Source organism: Styela clava, chromosome 5 (assembly GCF_964204865.1).
Source record: "Styela clava chromosome 5, kaStyClav1.hap1.2, whole genome shotgun sequence".
In the NCBI taxonomy this organism is placed as follows: Eukaryota; Metazoa; Chordata; class Ascidiacea; order Stolidobranchia; family Styelidae; genus Styela; species Styela clava.
Genome location: NC_135254.1, coordinates 4,891,577 through 4,910,685, shown reverse-complemented (window position 1 = coordinate 4,910,685; position 19,109 = coordinate 4,891,577). Strand labels below are relative to the sequence as shown.

Here is a 19,109-nt window from a genome sequence, read left to right as displayed (position 1 = left end):
ATAGGCAGTTTTGGGTCACATGACTACGCAAATTTTCTCCTATTCAAAGTTACGTTCTCCTCTTACGTTTGCCATGGTCACTTGTTGTAGGCTTACCATACGTCCCGCTTCAGGCAGGACAGTCCCGCTTTTTAGCGTCTTGTCCCGCCGTCCCGACAAGTCAGCCAAAAGTCCCGCTTTGGCTGAAGCCATCCAGCATATCACACGAACATGTTCTCGTTACTGTTGTTGCTGTGTAGCGCAACGCTAGCCTACTTACTGAAGGTGAATGAGTTATTTTGTTTGTTTCGTTGTTTCCCGCTAACAGTGTTAGCGAACGTATCACATGTAAAATCAATTCTAATCGAAGACAACATGGTCAATGAAGACAGCCAGGATGGCTTTAAATGTAGGCCTATGTAGTAAAATCGGAAACTGTGAAGTTACAGGATCACAGCTAAGGGGTCGTGTCTTTGGAGGCGTCCCGCTTTGAAGTAAAAAAAATATGGTAACCATAACTTGTCGTCAACGAGAGAGGGATGACGAAATATTCTATCCAGAGAAAATTACAATCTAGCCGTAACTTTCAAATCAATTTTTTTTATACCAGGGTGCAACCTGCGGTCCGCCGGCCAATTGCGGCTCACAAAAAAAAATGTGCGGCACGCGGAGAAGTGCCCATTTTGAACGGTGTGCGCCTCGCGGAAAAGAGTTTTAATTTAGTTTAAATTTGGTACGTACGGATATTCCAATGCCAACAAAAGTGCGACTCTTTTGTATCTATCCCTCCTCTATCAAAAGTTGTCTTATACCAGCGATGGGGAAAATACGACCGCGGGCCAAATCTGTCCCGTTGGGTAATTCAATCTGGCCCGTCTGATGATGCCACAACCAAACTAAAACCAAATTTCGATGTTTCAGCTAAAAAAAAATAGCCCAAGAAAATTGTTGAGATTGCGATTGAATTTAGTTTTGGCACGAGACCTATTGTTTTCCACTCTTTTGTAACACTGTAAATATTGTTCATAAAATGTAACTTTTCATGTCACACTAACATGTCCCGCCAGTCTAGATGGGCGAAATTTTGGACCCTGGTCCAAAAAACCTTGCTCACCCCTGCTTTAAACATTGTCATATTCGACTTGTTTCAGAATTTTTCTAGACGTCACGTAAGGTGACAATTAATTTTTCACATGGTTATAAGATAATTAGTGATAAAATAATTACTATATTGACGGAATTATTGAGAAAAGAATAAATCTACTAATTCTGTTGTTTTCTGACCAAAGAGATCATCACAAATTAGGTTATAAAGTGTAAGGAGAAATGGCTCAGGGCATATGCGGACCTAGCAATACTACAAACGTGGAATGAAGGATAGACAGTTACATGACCACGCAAATTATTTCTTATTCAAGTTACTTTCTCTGTTTACATTTGCTATGTTCACTTGTCGTCAAAGATACATTGCTCACGAAAGATTTCACCCAGAGAAAATTCCACTCTGACCCTACCTTTTTTATTTTATCAATTTTGGTGTTTTTGACCAAAAACTATCACAAATTGGGTTATAAAGTGTATTGAGAATTGGCCCAGGTTATATGCGGAAACGTGGAGCGAAGGATAGGCAATTGGTCACATGACCACGGAAAGTATTCCTTATCGAAGTTACGTCGTCTGTTTACATTCGCTATGGTCACTGCTCGTCAACGAAACATGAAACGAAAAATAAATGGTCAAGCGGGCAGACAACGCGTTCAATTATCTTGGTAGGATTTCGAGAAGACCGAGTTATTACTTATCGATCTTAAGATGGGTAAGTATGTTGATCTGTGTTTGTCTGTTAGATGCACGCCATATCTCACGAAAGCGAGGTTGAATCTGCTCCAAATTTTGCATGTGCATTTATCATAGCTCGGACAAGGAGCCTATTTATTGTGGATAAATTGTGTCGTATAATTAGCGAGGTATTAATTAATTAGTGATGGGACACGCGGTGTCACTATAGAGTCATGTATCGAAACGGCAGTTTCGATCGATAAGTCTTCGGTCTCCCACCGATATTCTCGTTTATTTATCGGTCTTCTTGCGTTATTAGTCGTATGAAACCCATCTATCGTTCAGTTAGGGAGGAGGGGATTCGGAATCTTGTAACAGCCAAGTTAGACAGTGACAGCTAGAGGAACCAGAAAACATGGGCTTCAAATATCAGGGACATGGGTTTTCAAAAATCTTCAAGCTACAAATGTTGCTATGTATGATACATAAAATTTTCTTTTTTTTGTTACCTTTGGAATGGGGGGGGGGGACTTGAGTCGTAGGCCTGGGGTTCCGATCCGATTTTACTTTTTTAACCCTAGACCTGAGCAGTGTCTTTCTATGACTTTAAAATTCAAAAGTGTTGCACATACGACGCTGCAATTGCAGACCTGTTACGTCTTAAAGCAACAATTTCTAGTAGACAGAAATTTTATTTTTAAAACTTCACTATTTTAAACTTTAAACCTGTACAGTGTTATCTTAGAGTTAGCCTAATTTCTAATAATAGACATGGGTACATGGGAAGGCCATATATCACCGGGAGTAGCCTTCTACTCATTCGGGATTGTATTCTGCGTCCAAAACTCATGGGCTTATTTCATACGAGGACGTAAATTTCATCGGATGCCTTCAAAAACGAATACAAAGTTTGGGAAAGTATATTCTAAGTGAGTACATGTTTATTGAAATATTTCGTAATTTTGCTTTGAACAAAAGTACGCAAAAATAGACGATGTTTTCTTAATAGAGTTGTTTCGCATCCCCCTAACCTGCGAGTTCTTTACTGGTTATACACATGCAATCGTTTAAATGGCATCACGATAGTTTTGTGAAGAAGGATATCAAACTACCACAAATGTTTTACTTATTTAAATAACTCACATCTTGGTATATCTAGTCTGACATTCCCACAAACGCTGTGGAGTTGAAATACCCATCAGATGCCGAGCCATTTAAAGGTTTATTATGAGCCAAATTTGTTTTCTACTCCGGGAACTATCAACTTAAAACTTTTTTTTTTTGAATAATTGGGAAATAATTGGAATTAACTCTCCAAAATTTGACACGAGCCGAAACAGCATTTAGTAATTCCACATTCCGCAAAACCACAATTTTTGTTGCTGGGAAACCTAGTGGATTACCTGCTAATTATTTTTTCTTATTCTACAGGGTGAGACAGTTCCCACTCGATTCATTCATGAAGATCATTTACGGCTTCGGGGCTGCAATGGCGGAACTATTTTACCCACCAGGTATAGTAGGCTCGTTCTGAGTTCATGAATTATAGATTGGCAATAATCTTCATGCCTGAAGAGACAATTACAAAATCAGAACTTCTTCGAATCCTTACTTAAAAAGTTGGAAAAATCAAGACTTCGATTTTTTAATTCAAAAAATATTTCGGCTAATATGACATAACTAGGCAAAACTTAAAGCTGTATACATGCGTCAACTGATACATAAAAAGTTATTATCTTGTCTGCCAACAAGGCCCGAGACGAGTCCCATCTCTTCAGTGGGCTAATAATTTTGGAAAGACCGGAATCCTCCCAGTTCGAAATTGCTCATTTTATTACACCAATAGATAATAACGAATAGGTATGAGGAAAGTGATTGTATCGCCGTTAGAGAAGGGAGTCTGGCCTCCTCCATATAGTTCCACATTTCTAACTGATATAATTAATGCGACTTGTATTACAGGCACAAACAAGTTAATCCTCCTTGATAGCAACGGAAATTGGGTCCATATGAACGAATGGCAACACTTCACGATGTATTCGGCATTTATGATCAGCGGAATTGTCGATATCATCAGCCAAAAACTTCTTAAAGAACGGGAAACAACTCTCGAGAAAACAATAATAGCCATGGCGTTTTATATTACTGCGCTACTGCTGTTTTTCCATAAGCACGGGAAGGTACGTTTTCTAATTAGTAAAAGTTTTACTTTTGCGCTATTATCACTAAGCTACCGCTATTATTTCATAAACATGTGAAGTTACGTTTTGTCATTTGGCGCAAGATGTTAATTTAGTACCTGCATTTAGTCAAAAGATGATTTAGAATTGCTTTGATACTTTCCCTTGGAAGAGAGCTCTAGCTAGACCAGGGGTTCTCGACGAGAGGCGATTTCTGGGTAGTTGCCATGGCGTTTTCCATCACTGCGCTACTGCTATTATTCCATTAACATGGAAAGGTACGTTTGAGATAGTTTTGTTTTATGGTAGTTTTACACTCTTACTTCAAATTCTATCTAGATCAGCAGAGTTCCTTCACTAAGGTTTGGGGGTATACCAGACCCCACTTGTAAATTTGATATAAAGAAAATCATTTTATAAAAAGATCCAATGTGACTACATAACAGATTACAGCGTCTTCTGTTGCGTAATAGGTGGTATTATACTCTCACTAAATTAGCTTAGCCTGGGTTAACTGGCATTAAAATTCCACGGTTCCGATTCCGTGGTCTTTATTTCATCCTGAATGCAAGAGCGCAATCAGCCCAATTATTTTTTTTTTTGGGGGGGGGGGGATATTTTGTTTGTATAATGACGTAATACAACGCTTACTCGTGCCTTTTGCTCCGAACAATGATAGATAAAAGCAGTCACTGATATCTAACATTTTCAACTCACCCGAGTACGCCTATGCCTGAATGCGATAAATTAGGCGGGCAATGTCGAACAGGAATAATTCCGGTCTTCCAAACCAAGAGCGTAGCCAGGGGGTGGTTTTGGGGGACGGAACCCCTCCCCCTCCTTTTGAAATGTGAATAAAATAAAAGCATCTTTCTGTATCATATATACATACAACTTAAAACGCTCTTCAGACCCTAAAGACTCATGAAAACATAAGTTTTCCGGCGTTCGGTCGGACCCGCTAGCTGTTTCGATTTAACTTGACATATGAAAATTTCAGAACCCCCTATTGAGAAGCTGAGAGCCTAGTTCGGAGCGAAACACGTAAAAGACGTCACATAGAAATTATGATAAGACCCATACATAGGTATTAAGATAAGCATAAGTCTTTCTAGAATTTTACCATGACGAATCTCCCCACACACGGTAGCCATTGTCCACATTATAATAAAAAACTATAAGTAGTATTTTACTTTTTATAGCAAATATCGTTGGGCGCCTCAGAAGTATGTGTACCAATACCAACTTTTGTTCGTCTACTTTACATCCAGTTGGGTAAAGGGACGGAAGCTTATGGGTAGGGGTAAATTCTCTTGACTAACACAGACAGCCAAGAAACTCGTAATAGAACTAAAATATGAGAAATCGGAATAAAATTATGGCTTAACCCTAACCTGGTATACATACATACTAGGAGAGTACTTATCTTTGCACTAAAATGCTACGAGAAGATTTCCCGCCTTGTGAGATATTTAACAATACTAGGTTAAGTTTTTCATTATTATAACGTCACACATGGAATATGACGACATTTTGTATTATAACGTCACATTTCGTAGTTTTTCTCCAATTGAGGCCCGAATAGCTCAGTGTTTAAACGACATTGTGAAATATGTCCGTCTTGTGTAGCAATAGACATAATGACATCATAATTCCTGCCCGATGATGCCATACTTTGTAATTTCTAATTTCAATGACCCCATCATCGAAGTGCTAAATACACTATATTATGTAACAATGTACCCAGTGTTTGCCACTCGAAATTACAAGCAAACAGTTCTCTATCGTATCATGTTTGCTCCCAACCCACGATCGGTTTTATGAATGAGCTGTTAGGTTGGCCCACTTCCGAGTCTGCTTGTGAGAAAATTTAATTAGATTTACATTTTGATGAATAACAGTTTTTCTTAAATATGCTAAAACGGTCACCCTACCCTAACATGACTATATAGATCACTTTAAAATGAATGCAAGTACCCACGATTGTATGAATGAATTGGGAGGTTGGCCCACTTTCAAGTTTGCTTGTGAGAAACTTCGGCGCTCCGGAAGTATTCGCACCAAGATGACGCACAACCTGAACAACTCTAACCTGGTACAATACTATGTTCAGGTTGTGCGCCATCTTGGTACGAATACTTCGGGAGTACCGAAAATTCAATGTAAGTTTCTCATGGAGATGACAGATATAGGTCCCGAGTACAACAATACTGCTGCTAACTAGATAATTAATAGAAGGGCTGCAAGAAGACACTAACTGATTAAGAACTCTATATATAGCTTTATACATTGTCATAGATAGTGCGATTCCAAATAGGGTCTTCAAAACGCTATTAAAAATTTCAAACAACCAACTATTTTTAGAAAATCTCTTATATTTTTATTATGTAACAATGTCCGTACGAGTTTTTACACTCGATACCACAGGCAAATAGTTCTCTATTGTCTTATGTTTGTTCTTAACCCACGATAGGTTTTATGAATGAAGTGTGAGGTTGGCCCACTCCCGAGTCTGCTTGTGTGAAATTAAATCAATTAGGTTTTCATCATGATGCGAGAGTTACGCTTGGTTGCTTGTGATTCTTGTCTTGTTAACTTGTTATTGGATATGAGTTGTTAACAAATATAACGAGAAAGTATTCGAACCTAGGAGAAAATCATTTACGTTTTGTTTAATCGTTCTCCACTATTTGACCAATAGAATTTGCATTTTAATGCAAATATGAAAAATACGATTATCTATTTAGTCGAGTCCCCCCCTCCCCCCCTAATTGTTAAATAGACTGTGTATGTTCGCTGTTTTTATACGAAGCTCATTGACGATGTCCCCTATAAACAACGCCCTATATAAGCAGAAACTGAAACCCAATTTATCGTACGCTCTGTTTTGAGATCATTCATCGACCGAGCGTAGGCGGTTCATCGGGAGGAAGGAGGTCCGACCATGCAATGTGAAAAATTAATATACCAATTTCTGAATTATGGAATACTTTCCCGATCAGCGAGATTTTGCGTACAATACTTCATCGCGTCAATTCGTCGTATTATACGTGCTCATTCGCGCTGTTCGCTACGAACAAGGCTCTCTACAAGCGGGCACATAAATTCAGTTTTATCGTGACGAAATTCATTAGTTCGCTTTCTTATCACGGACGAGTCTTATGAACTGTCATTCAAACTAAAAACAGCGTTTTTATTTGTTTGATGTTTGAGGGGCGGTCGCAAGAACAAATATATATCATTCCGTGTTTGATTAAGATCCGGTCGTTGGGTATTTCAAGAGTCCTTAGGGACTAAAAAGCGCTTCAAGCTACAAAAAATCGGAATGCATGTTGCAGAAAAATGTTTTTTTTTTAACATTTCAGAATTGTCGGAGACGTCCCTGTTTTGCAGACATTCATCGAACGAGAATAGGCGGTTAAGTAGTTAAAATATACCTAGTTTGAGTTACATCGATATTTCACTGATAACTGCAATTTTATTTTATTTTTTAAACGCGAATGTGAAAAAATCCATTATCAATTTCTTGATAATGGAATACCTCCCCCAATAAACGAGATCTTGGGCACGGTTTGTATTACGTATATTCGTTTTATAATACGAAGCTAATTCACGCCGTTCGCTACGAAAATCGCAATGTATCGTTGCGAATTCTCATACAGTCCGCTTTTCCTACCACATAAGAGTCTTATGAACTGTCATTCAACATTCATTCATTCACTGTTAACTGCAATTTTATAGTTTTAATGCGAATATGAAAAAAATCCATTATCAATTTCTTAATTCCGTAATCCGTTCCCCTCAACGAGATTTTGTTTATGGTTTTCGCTTTCCTACCACATAAGAGTTTTATGAACTGTCATTCAAACTGAAAACGGCGCTATCATTTGTTTGATGTTTGAGGGGCGGTCGCAAGAACAAATAGATCAAGATTCCGTGTTTGCTTGAGATCCATAATAGACTTGTTAGATTTCATATGTGAACTAAAGGGCAGTTCACTCTGTACCGCATTACACAATGGTATGTGACCAATGGGTCGTATTTGGGTATTCCCGTAGTATGTGAACCAAGATGGCGGATACCAAAACGTAGTATGTGTGCCAGGTTAGGGTTAGGCCATAATTTCAGGTACAAATACTACGGAAGTCACTTGACTAGTCCTCGAATTCGTATTAGAACTAAAATAAGGAAAATTGGAATAAAATTATGGCCCAACCCTAACCTGTACCACGTTCCGGTGTCCGCCATCTTGGTTCACATACTACGGGAGTACCCGTATTTGTACTGTTTTAAGTTTAGAGCACCGGCAATGCAGATCCAAATTTATGGAATGTATCTCCAAAAACACAACACATAAATGTCATAATTACTTATTATTATATGAAAGTAAAGAAAAACCTTCTCTGTCACCTTATGTAGTTTCATTAGCTCCTGAATTTTCACTCATTGCTCGTAACTTTGCCCGGAGATGTGTCTCCTTTATTTCTTAGTGGTATTTTAATAACAGTCAGGGGTTCTGTTTCACACACAGTTATTCTTCAGCGTTCGCCTACAAGAGATTTATGTATGAACTGAAGGATGATTCGCCTTGCACAGCATTTCACATTCCGTAGTGACACGTGACCAAGGGGTCGTATTTTAAAATTCGAAATTAGGGGTAGCTAATGGTTTCAGTTTTCCTGTTTAATTTGATCCTTTCCCGGACTTCAATCAATATTTACTAACGTATATTGCGTCGTCATGATTTTATATTGTATTCCTTATTTCTGAGAGAGTGCGCATGCCCTTGTATTGAACGAATTACTTTATTTTAAAAAGAAACAACATATCAATTAATAAAATGATCAATACGTACATTTCGTGTCCTATGAAAAAGCGTCTTGTCTTGTTAATGGTGAAAAATATTGCGAACACTTTGTTAATGTTTTCGGTTATCTTAATAACGATTGGACCATATCGAGTTCTGTTCCAATTAAAAGTATAGTATTACATCATTCAGCTTTAAATATGAAACACAAATAGCATTTTCCATTCCATAATGGTATTAGGAAGGTAAATGGTCATTGTCTATTTCGAAAAACGGTTGCCTTATCTTATTACAGCGTTCCCCTTCAGAAAAACAGGAACCAAACTGCACTGCAGATTGTTTTTGGGGGGTTTGCGAGAACTAGATGCCACTTTGCATTTATGAGTTTCTCGACTGCAATGCCGTTGAGAAAACAAAATCTTTTAGACTTAAAATAAAGACCTAAAAATCTGAAATAAAAATGGGGCAGTGTGAAAGTGCCTGAATGTGTTTGAAAGTCGATCAAAAAATATAACTCTATCAGAGTGGAATTCCCTCCAAACTCTTTAGCGCCATAAAATAATCTGCCGCATCATCCTAAACGCTTTTGGTAATTCATATGGGTGTTTTTGTACACAAAACAAAGATCTTACAAAGATTTGTAAGATGATATGCAGCAGAAAGTTTCTCATAAATTTAAACATTGATTAAATATCTGTGACCCACACTCTTTCGTTCCGTGATAAAATATAATTTTTGACCCAGTCATTGAAAAAAGGTTCGCCATCCCTGTACTATAACATGTAGAATGAAGTTAAACAGAAAAAAATAGTGACAAAAAAGGGGCGTTGAAATTTCGAAATCCGCATTATATACACTCTACATCAGTGCTCTTCAACAGGGGTTCCGCGGAACCCTAGGGTTCCGCAATACATGCAGTGGGGTTCCGTGAGTTTATAGGGTTCCTTGGGGGTTCCACGTTTTTTTTTTAGGGGAAATCATTTCTTGCTTCAGCATGTTGATGCGTCGTTGCGAAGTTGTTTAAAGAGTGTAGACATGAGTATGAGAATTCAAGAAAATTGCAAAGAAAATGCAAGAACAACCTAGTCATTGAATTTCACACTTGTTACCTTTTTTCTGTTTCGTTGTTGAAGTAGAAATATTTGATTTACAAATATTTTGTGTTACGAGTATTTCGTGTTTTATTTTTGTTATTTGGGGTTCCATAAAAAATGATATCAGGGGTTCCGCAATAACAAAAAAAAGTTGAAGAACACTGCTCTACATAATGTTACGTTACAAAAATCACCCAATTTATCAACTTTTCTCTTTAGGGAGAATTAGAACTGGAAGCACATGGCCTACTTCTGTACGCAAACCTTGCTGTGTGTGCGTCGTTAACACTGGAAGTATGGAGACCGTTTGATCAGAAATTGATATGGCTGCATACATTGCTGATCATGCAAGTATGGTTTAATTGAATTTTAATACTTTCAAACTAAGAACTGTAACCCAGGGAATTTCAAACTGGGGATCGCGATCCCGCAAGGGTGCGAGCAACGAATTTCAGAGGTCACAAAGAGTACACCAATTAACATAAAGTACTATATCTATTGTACTTTTTTTGACTTTTAATTCGAAACACATATATTAATGTGCCAATGTAGTGCGAAACACAAATATAAATGATCAGAGAAGAGGTGCTTCCATAACAATGCCGACTTAGATCGCAAGACAAGGGGTCGTGAAAAATTTTAATATATTGGAAAGGGTAACGAGACTAAAAGTTGGGGAAGCCCTGATGGAACATGTATTAATTCAAAAGTTCTAGAACGGGTTCGCTCTTGTGTCCAACTAACTAACAACTGGTTCCCTCGTTTCAGAAATCTACGCCAGACTTATAGCTTTAAAAATAGGAACGGGTTCGCCAAAATTAGGTATGGGGTATTAATTCCCTTTAGGGTGGTGTAGAGAGATCACTGACTGTAACCCTAAAAAGAATTCTTGTAAATGACGCAGGGGAGAGAAGTTGGATATTATAAAATTCGGTTCCAAATAAAAATCGGCTCCGAATTTACAAAAATTTTGACTCCGAACTCCGAGAAACAAATTTTAATAACAAGAGTTTCTGCAAAAACGTGTGTTTTCTTTAATCCGCTACTTGTGATGTGTACACAGAGTCGTTTTATTTTGAATAGCGTGGGAATAGTGGGAAGTCATATGAAAATTTTGTCGGAAAAATATTGAAAATGCGTATCCTTTTTAACCGCACATCAGAAATCAGGGTCGGGGTCAAATTTATGCAACTTTCGGGCGGATGAGTTTCCGGGTTCGACAAGCAGCCTGCCTGTGTCTCTACATCGAGGAAACGTGAAGGTGAAAATTTATAATTTTTTTTGCATTTAGATGGGAAGCTGGCTATTCCATCTGGCTTACATCTTATTCCGACCGATCGGCGGGGAGAAATGGGATTCCAACAACATGCACAATTTGATGATACTCCCGATATTCTACAGCTGGCACATATTCCTGAACTGCACGGTGATGGGAATCATCCATGTCTTGACCTGGATATACTACAGGGTGAGTTATTGCCTATTTTTATATCAAATATCGCCACTTTGTGACGCACCAGAAGCAGGCGTGGGGAAAAGATGCGCTCGATTTTTAGAGCTACCAGATTGCCTCAAAAAAAGAAATTTTAAAATGTATCAGTGGGGTTTGGTATTAGCAAACTTGTAGTAAAACATAGGGCGTATTATTACTCAGTGTCCCATTAAATTTAGGTTTATCATTCATTCATAGCCAGCCACCTGTGTCATGTGTCTGCGTGATCCGTAACGATGATAATACAAATGCAACGAATTTCAATTCTTAACCCTGGGATGTAAAATAACGACTTGCAAACGTGTATCGCAGTGGTCGGCAATTGTTAGGTAACACTGGCCCAAATATAGACATTTCCGGTGGAAGTCGCACTAATTTCCGCCCAATAACAATCGCCACATAATACTTCAAATTATTACTGGGCCAAATAATGACATTTCCGGTAGCTTGCGGGCCGAACTAAATTCCGTTCATGGAAAATCGCCAATTAAACCTCCAAATTATAACGTTCCTGCGACTCTTATGCCTGTGTTGATTATATCTAACGGTAGGCACACTTAGCTAATTACTACAAAACAAACGCCATACAACAGCGCAGATAATAAAAAATTTGTAAGCAACCCTTCTTTGTCTTCATGAATTGAAAGTGAGGCCGCTCAAAGACCACAGGAAATTTGTTTGCGGGCATTTGGCTCGAGTGCCGCAATTTGCAACCACTGGTGTGGCGTGTTTTGCGTTGCTTCGAACACGGTTTTGGACATGTAGTAACGTAACAAACTTCATTTTTTAACCCCAGGACGACTTGCAACCGTAAAAATACTTCGTTATATTTTGCATTGCTTCGAGCAAGTCTGTGGACAAGTAGTAACAAATGCCATTTCTAACTCTAATATATTAATGGACGACTCGCAATGGTAAAAAGCATGTTTTGAGTTGTCTGGAACAATGACATCGGACATGTAACAATATTGAATTCTTAAAACTGAAAAAAAACAGGATATTTTGCATTGCTCCGAATGGTTTTGGAAAAGAAATATCATTCATCAACGACAGAAATTAAATAAGAATTATGATCTGAATAGATCGGATTCGGATCGAGGCAAAAACCTTGTTTTTATAACACCGGCTGTGCTTTATATACCCTCAACGTAGATAGAGTAAATCGGTTGTTTCCTATAAGCTAAAAGAGAAATGTTCCTGACTTCATTATAATAACAATTTTGTCACGTACGAAGACGCGGAAAATCACCGAAGGAAAGCCGTGAATCAAATGTGTCAACGTTTTAACTGTTATTTCATTTTTTTGTGAATGGCCTGTTTTGACTTTCATCCGTACCGGTATTTATGGTGTTATTTTGATTGATAGATTCCAAATCTCATTATGCTTAAACAAGTCATGCTGCCAAAGTAAAAACACCATGTGAAATGACCTTATCAAGAAAGAAAGAACAGGATATTTTTTTTTTATATAAAGTGAATAATAAAACCAGTTTTGCGCCGAGCACTGTCCCCCCTTCTAACTGCTATGTGCCCCCCTAAGGGGCCACGTGCCCCTGATTGAAAATCGCTGGCCTAGCGATTGAAGCGTTGAAATTAATTGTATTGCAAACTTAGCTCCCACAGGGGTGGGTATCACAATGCTAGGCGCAAAACTGATTGTACTTTTGTCCTTTACAAGAAAACTCCCCGTTCTTCCCAGTTTCTTTTCGTAACAAGGTTATTTCAGAGGTTGTTACTTATCGATTTTAAGCGGTAAGTATGTTGATAGGTATTTGTCTGTCTGTTTGTCTGTTAGATGCACGCGATATCTCACGAAAGCGAAATTGAATCTGCTCCAGTTTTTGCATGTGCATTCATCTTATCTCGGACCAGAAGCCTATTGATTTTGGGCGAATTAGCTCGTAAAATTAGCGAGTTATCAATCAATTATTGATGAAGTGATCTAGATTTTTGAGATCCGCCGAGTGTGTGTGTGCGATGCGCAGTGCGCAAGTTACAAGAGCGGATGAATCGAAACTGCAGTTTCTGTTTTGGGGGATCCCCTAACTATCGATCGATAAGTCTTCGGTTTCCAACCGATATTCTCGTTTTCACTTTGTTGAGAATGAATTGTTTGAATAATTAACACTATATATACCACTGGAATAATAAACAGGGGGACATAAGTGATAAAAGCCTCCGGATAGGAACCACGAGCCATAAGAGGTTGGGAAACCACTGCTCTAGGTAAATATAAATGGACAACAATCGATTTATTCTTGTGGTCGTATAGCATTACTCATTTCATGAATATTTGTTCAAAGCAAATATCATAAAGAATGAACACGTGGGAGATAGCACATGTCATATTTCACATAAAACGCCGTACCCAGGCGTGAAAGATGACCTTCGGACCGTTGGCCGGGTTGGACGATCATTTTTTCCGATTCGGTTTCATATCTATGCGTCAAGATAACCGATATTGAATAATTATTGCGGATCTAAATTTCATAAAACTTTTCGTTCTGAACATAGTCGAGAAATATTTGCCACTTGGCCATATTTCACAAGGGCGTGCTCCGAAATCTGTTGACCTATTCATTCTAAATATTTAATAAATATTCATCAGTAAAGTACATGGCGCAGTGTGAAAATTATTAGTTAGTCGTTAATAACATCTCCGCCCAATATAATGAATAACTAAATACACATATCTGATGGTAATGGCTAACCCAAAACAAGTAACTCACGATGGTACAACAGTTCGTTGCCCGCGCATAACACGGCTAAAAAAACACAGCTCAATATACTTCATTTACGACGTAGAACAGTGGTTCTCAAAGTTGATTAAACGAAGGTCAAAATTAGAAGCGGAAGGATATTCGCGGGCCGAAAGAGGGCCTGCAAGGGGCCATTGCTTATAGTACTGCTACGTATTAATAAGATACCGGTACAATTGAACTATCAGAAATATACACATGCTCAAACTCTGATAATGACGTACCAATGCCGGTATCTAGAACGAAAAAAGTAGAAACAAATTGTTAAACTATTTTACTCAAGTTCGGCGGGCCATATTAAATCGATACGCGGATCGCGGTTTGGGGACCGCTGATTTAAACCTTACCGTGTGTACATATAGGTCTATAATTTGCCGCCAGTTAATATTTCAAAATACACCCGATCAAATCTTAGACACGCCTTTGACATCTCATTTGATGAGCTCATACCGTACCGATACGTACCGTTATTACATATTGGTTGGTAATTCGTCGACCGTCAGTATTTAAAATACACTCGAACGAATATTCCGACACGATTTTGGCAACTCATTTAACAACCGTACCGGTTATGCGCAATCGCCATTTCCATTATTTCGGCAAATGATTTTCTGTTATGATAGTTATACTTTAGAATGTAATTGCTGTCCTAATAATAAGTAAAATGTTGCCCCAAGACGTGGTCCATCATATTACTAATCACAGAATCTTGTTAAATTGTGTCTCGTGTTCATTGACTTGTCAAACGCCAAAATTCAATTAGGTAACATATTTCTATCCCCTTCGCGTGCGTGACATTCGTGAAGTTTAAACAACTTCAGTTCAAATAAAATATTGCGCAATAGCTTATAAGGTTATGTTTTTATCAGCTGTTAAGTTCATCTCAAACTCAAATAATTTTTTTATCAAAATTAATCACTGTGGCAACAAATCCGAGGTAGCAAGGAAGCAACGAGAATATCGGTCGGAGACCGAAGACATATCGATCGAAACTGCGGTTTCGATTCATGACTCTATGGTGACACCGCGTGTCCCATCACTAATTAATTGATAACTTGTTAATTATACTACATAATTCATCCAAAATCAATAGGCTTCCGGTCCGAGATATGATGAATGCACATGCAAAATTTGGAGCAGATTCGTTTTTGTGAGATATCGCGTAAAATACGAAAGTGTCTAACAAACAGACAGACAAACAAACAAATACCTATCAACATACTTACCGATTAAGATTGATAAGTAATGAGAACAGAAGGGACTCATAATGCATTGCACATGATCCTAATAAGCTCAGTAATATTTGGGTAAATATATTATACCTGGTTTACACTACCCAATTGGTACTTTTCCGTGATCGATATTAAATCGGAGACCATTAATATCGTATTTTTATCTTCCCTCGCATTTGATTGGTTTTTAAATCCGAACCGAAAATAGGCGATTTCTAAGGAAATATCAGGGGGTTAGGTCACTACCTGATTCTATTCCTTCTAAAAATACCGACAACTCATTGCGTTCAGAGCCTAGTTCGGAGCATACGCGTAAAATATTCAATAAATCGCGCAACTTATGATGGATGAGTTCAAGTTGTTGCAACTCGTGACACAATGCTCTCATAAATCAGTCTTCGCTATCCAGGCGTTAGTAACGGACGCTTATCGCTACTTCGAAAATGTTAATCACATAACTTGCTTCAAAGTTGTCAAAATAAGACAAACTAAGGCAACTTGAGGTTATTAGTTCACAGAGGAATTATTAGGTTGCAACTTGCAGCGCAATTTCAAGACTGACTATGATTAAAGAATATTGTCCTACAAATAGGCTAGTTTTTAGTTTTGTTTAGTCAGTCGTACTTCACAACATTATACATACGATCAAATTTTGTATTTATAAATGCATATTCTTTGGTATTTACTATAGCGTGAGTTCTATCGCTGTAATACGTTGCCTCCAAGCAAGGTGCAGTCTCAGATTCCGCCTCAAATAGTTGACATCGATTGAGGGCAATTCAAAATGTTGCAGAAGGGATTCAACCCTAGGGGAGACCTCAAGCTACAGTACCAGCTTGTAATGGCCGAACTGTTTTGGTATAATGACGTGATATAAAGCTTACCCGTGCCTTTAGCTCCGAACAATGCTAGATAAAAAGAGTCGCTGGCTGATCTCTAACAATATCTTAAAGAATCTCTCTACCGAGTTACTTCGCTGTGGAAGTTATCCGAGGTATACAAGCGCGCCTTCCATCTATCTCGGTTGGTTCATTTGATGGAAGAATTATTGATACCACGCCAGGAAAATAGTGTTGAGAACGAGGTATGAACTTACGTCTCACTGCAAATGCCGCAAAAGTTGCATGACCCCTCCCCCCCCCCCCCCCAACCTGGCTACGCCTATGCAAGCTTGGGGTAGATACCACCCTATAATAGCGCCGATTTTTGCCTCGATGCATCTGCATTTTGTCAGGTTTTAAAATATGACGTCTACATGGAAATTTATTATAATTGAACGTTCTTGTCCCGTATTATATTTGAACCTGTTTGACACGAAAATAGCGAACAACCTCGGGTTACTCGGGTACCTATATGTTTAATAAGGAAAACTAGTGTTTTGATACATTTTTTATCATCTTGCAATTTAGCGTATCGGGGGAAAAGACGGGAATTGTTTGCATATTTGGTCTTGCAAATTTGTTTGCCTAATGAATTGTAATTATGAGAGATTCCTGACGTATGAATGCCGAATAATGTACACATTTCCAAGGCGCATACTTTAACTGGATAGCATTTAATTTACTGAGCATTTTTAAAAGTCTGGTAAAGAAGGCTTGCATAACCATAAGTTTTTGTTATCATAATCTGAGTTCGTAACTGGCGTCGAAGTCAATTTTTTAAAACTCAGAGTGGGTAGTGAAAGCCAATTTTTTCATCGACAAGAACGTAACTAAATTTGTTTTGCAAAACACATTTAAAATGAGCTCTCTTTTATTTGCGCACATGCCGCCCGTTAAGCGAGAGTATAGTAACACACGAGTGCCAACTAGTGTCTCAATATTTATCAGAAGACGACTGCAGTACTATACATTTGTCACGTATCCATCGGGTAGCATATTCTGTTTACCTGAGGCAATACCTGCCTGTTGCGTGAAAGTGGTGGCATAATTAAAAATATTCATTTTTAAAAAATGTAATGGAAAATGTATTCACAAATTCCAAACAAAAAAAGCTTTAAGCAAATATCTGTCGACTACGGAGCTGTCAATACTCGAAATCGCCAAAACCACGGATTCGGCATAACATCCTAAATACTATCAATTAAACTTGAGAAATTATTATCAGCGCTGGTCCACAATTGATTAAGTTCCGAGATCGTATATTACTCCGACGATACCAGCGCTAAGAGCGATTGTGGGATATTGCTAAAGTGGCCCATCTATTACATTAAATACACTCATGCGCGTAGAATTTGGGATATTTTGTATAAAGCGTTTTCTCAAATCTCACTTTTTTGCATTAACTTCGTACAAAATATCCGAATTTTGCAAACCTAATAACATTAGTACTTACGGTTTGGGTCTTTGTCCTACAGATCATCACGGCTCTTCGAAATCTGCCATTATTGAATGATTCATTGACTTATTCAGAAAAAATCACAAATTTAATAATAGTAACCTATGTTTTAGTACCGGGTCAGCTCCAGCTACTCAAGAATTGATAATTCAGAGCTGCAATGCTGCATGCCATCACATTCTGATGACAACGATTCGACGAACGGTGGAACATTCAGAAGCGATTTCGACGAACCAATTCCAAAAAAAGATTACAGGTAAAGTAATTGCTAATGTTGGTATTTACGCTCTATTGTCGTTAATGTAAATGAGATGAAATAACTGACGACTGGTTATCAAGCGTAAGAAGATGCACCATAGTACCCAGCTTGCCTGGTAACAACACACAGACCCGTCATGGACTGGCTACTGCTTAGCTTTACCGGCAACTGCCTTCAAACGTAAAGAGGTGCGCAATCGTACTCCTGATTTAATAGCTTATCATTGCTTGACTCGCGCCTTTGCGTTGTTCACTTAACTGCCTGTTAGTAACCACATCCTCCGCCAATAATTCCGTGCATTTGGTTAACAACATGCACCCGTAATAGACAGGTCACTGATCACACTAGATGAGAGGCCGCGTAGTGGTTTGCCTTTTATTTCAGTCGTCTTATCAACTTTCCACATCTTTGGAATAAATATCTAAATCTTGGGAAAATTCATTTCTAGCATATTTACCTGTATGTGACTGAAACTCCCCCCCCCCCCCCCGAAAAAAAACAGCGATATACCAGTAGGCCTATTTAGCCTGACGGTTAGCAAATGGTTTATGTAATCGCTGTCTGGTTACATTTCCCACGACGATATTTGTGGAGCGACACATTCGCTATCATGGTACGCATTGCCTAACCTGATTAGGTCGTCTGAGCACCTTTCATCGCCTTTTCTACCCCTTATCCTCCATTATAAATATACAAAATCTTCATCATAAAACGAGCTAGCCCGACAGCCTACTGAATTACCTCTCTTCCAATCTTCAGAAAAGCAAACGGCGGCTTCCATGACGTCACTATGGATGAAGAAACAGCATTTATGACGTAACCCAACGCAAAAGCAACAGATTCACTACAGCGTGACGTTTCTAAAATAACTATCGTCTGCCTAAAATCACAGCACTATTTGTTCAAATGCACTATTGTAATTTTTCATCGTGTTTGCCAATACCTACCTTCAACTATTAATTGTATCTCTCTTTGCCTCATAAATACATAAAAAATATAGCATATGTCATGTGGATAATGAGTCAAATTTAGCTGCCTTCGATTGACACATTCTAATTTGAAATTGTTACCGCGTGAAATTAGAAACAATTTCAACTGTTTTAACCGTGGGCAACTAAGTGTACCCTAATATTCTATAATAGCACTTGTGCTTCCCCATTTAAAAATTTCTCAAACATGTGTATCCCACTT

At 38.3% G+C, this 19,109-nt stretch overlaps 1 protein-coding gene and 1 long non-coding RNA gene across 2 annotated transcripts in view; one reads left to right on the top strand and one right to left on the bottom strand.

Moving 5' to 3' along the window:
- LOC144422907 (uncharacterized) overlaps positions 1-8,471 on the bottom strand; it is a 22,264-nt gene extending 13,793 nt beyond the window's left edge. Inside the window, exon 1 of the long non-coding RNA XR_013475438.1 lies at positions 8,349-8,471. This is a non-coding gene — a long non-coding RNA (uncharacterized LOC144422907). The remainder of the gene's footprint in view (positions 1-8,348) is intronic.
- Positions 2,497-19,109, top strand: LOC120345023 (transmembrane protein 45B-like). Its single transcript, XM_039414392.2, has 7 exons — positions 2,497-2,687; positions 3,190-3,272; positions 3,721-3,938; positions 10,059-10,190; positions 11,131-11,307; positions 17,773-17,915; positions 18,678-19,109. The coding sequence occupies exons 1-7, from the start codon at positions 2,530-2,532 to the stop codon at positions 18,736-18,738; spliced, it is 972 nt and encodes a 323-aa protein (XP_039270326.2). The 5' UTR covers positions 2,497-2,529; the 3' UTR covers positions 18,739-19,109.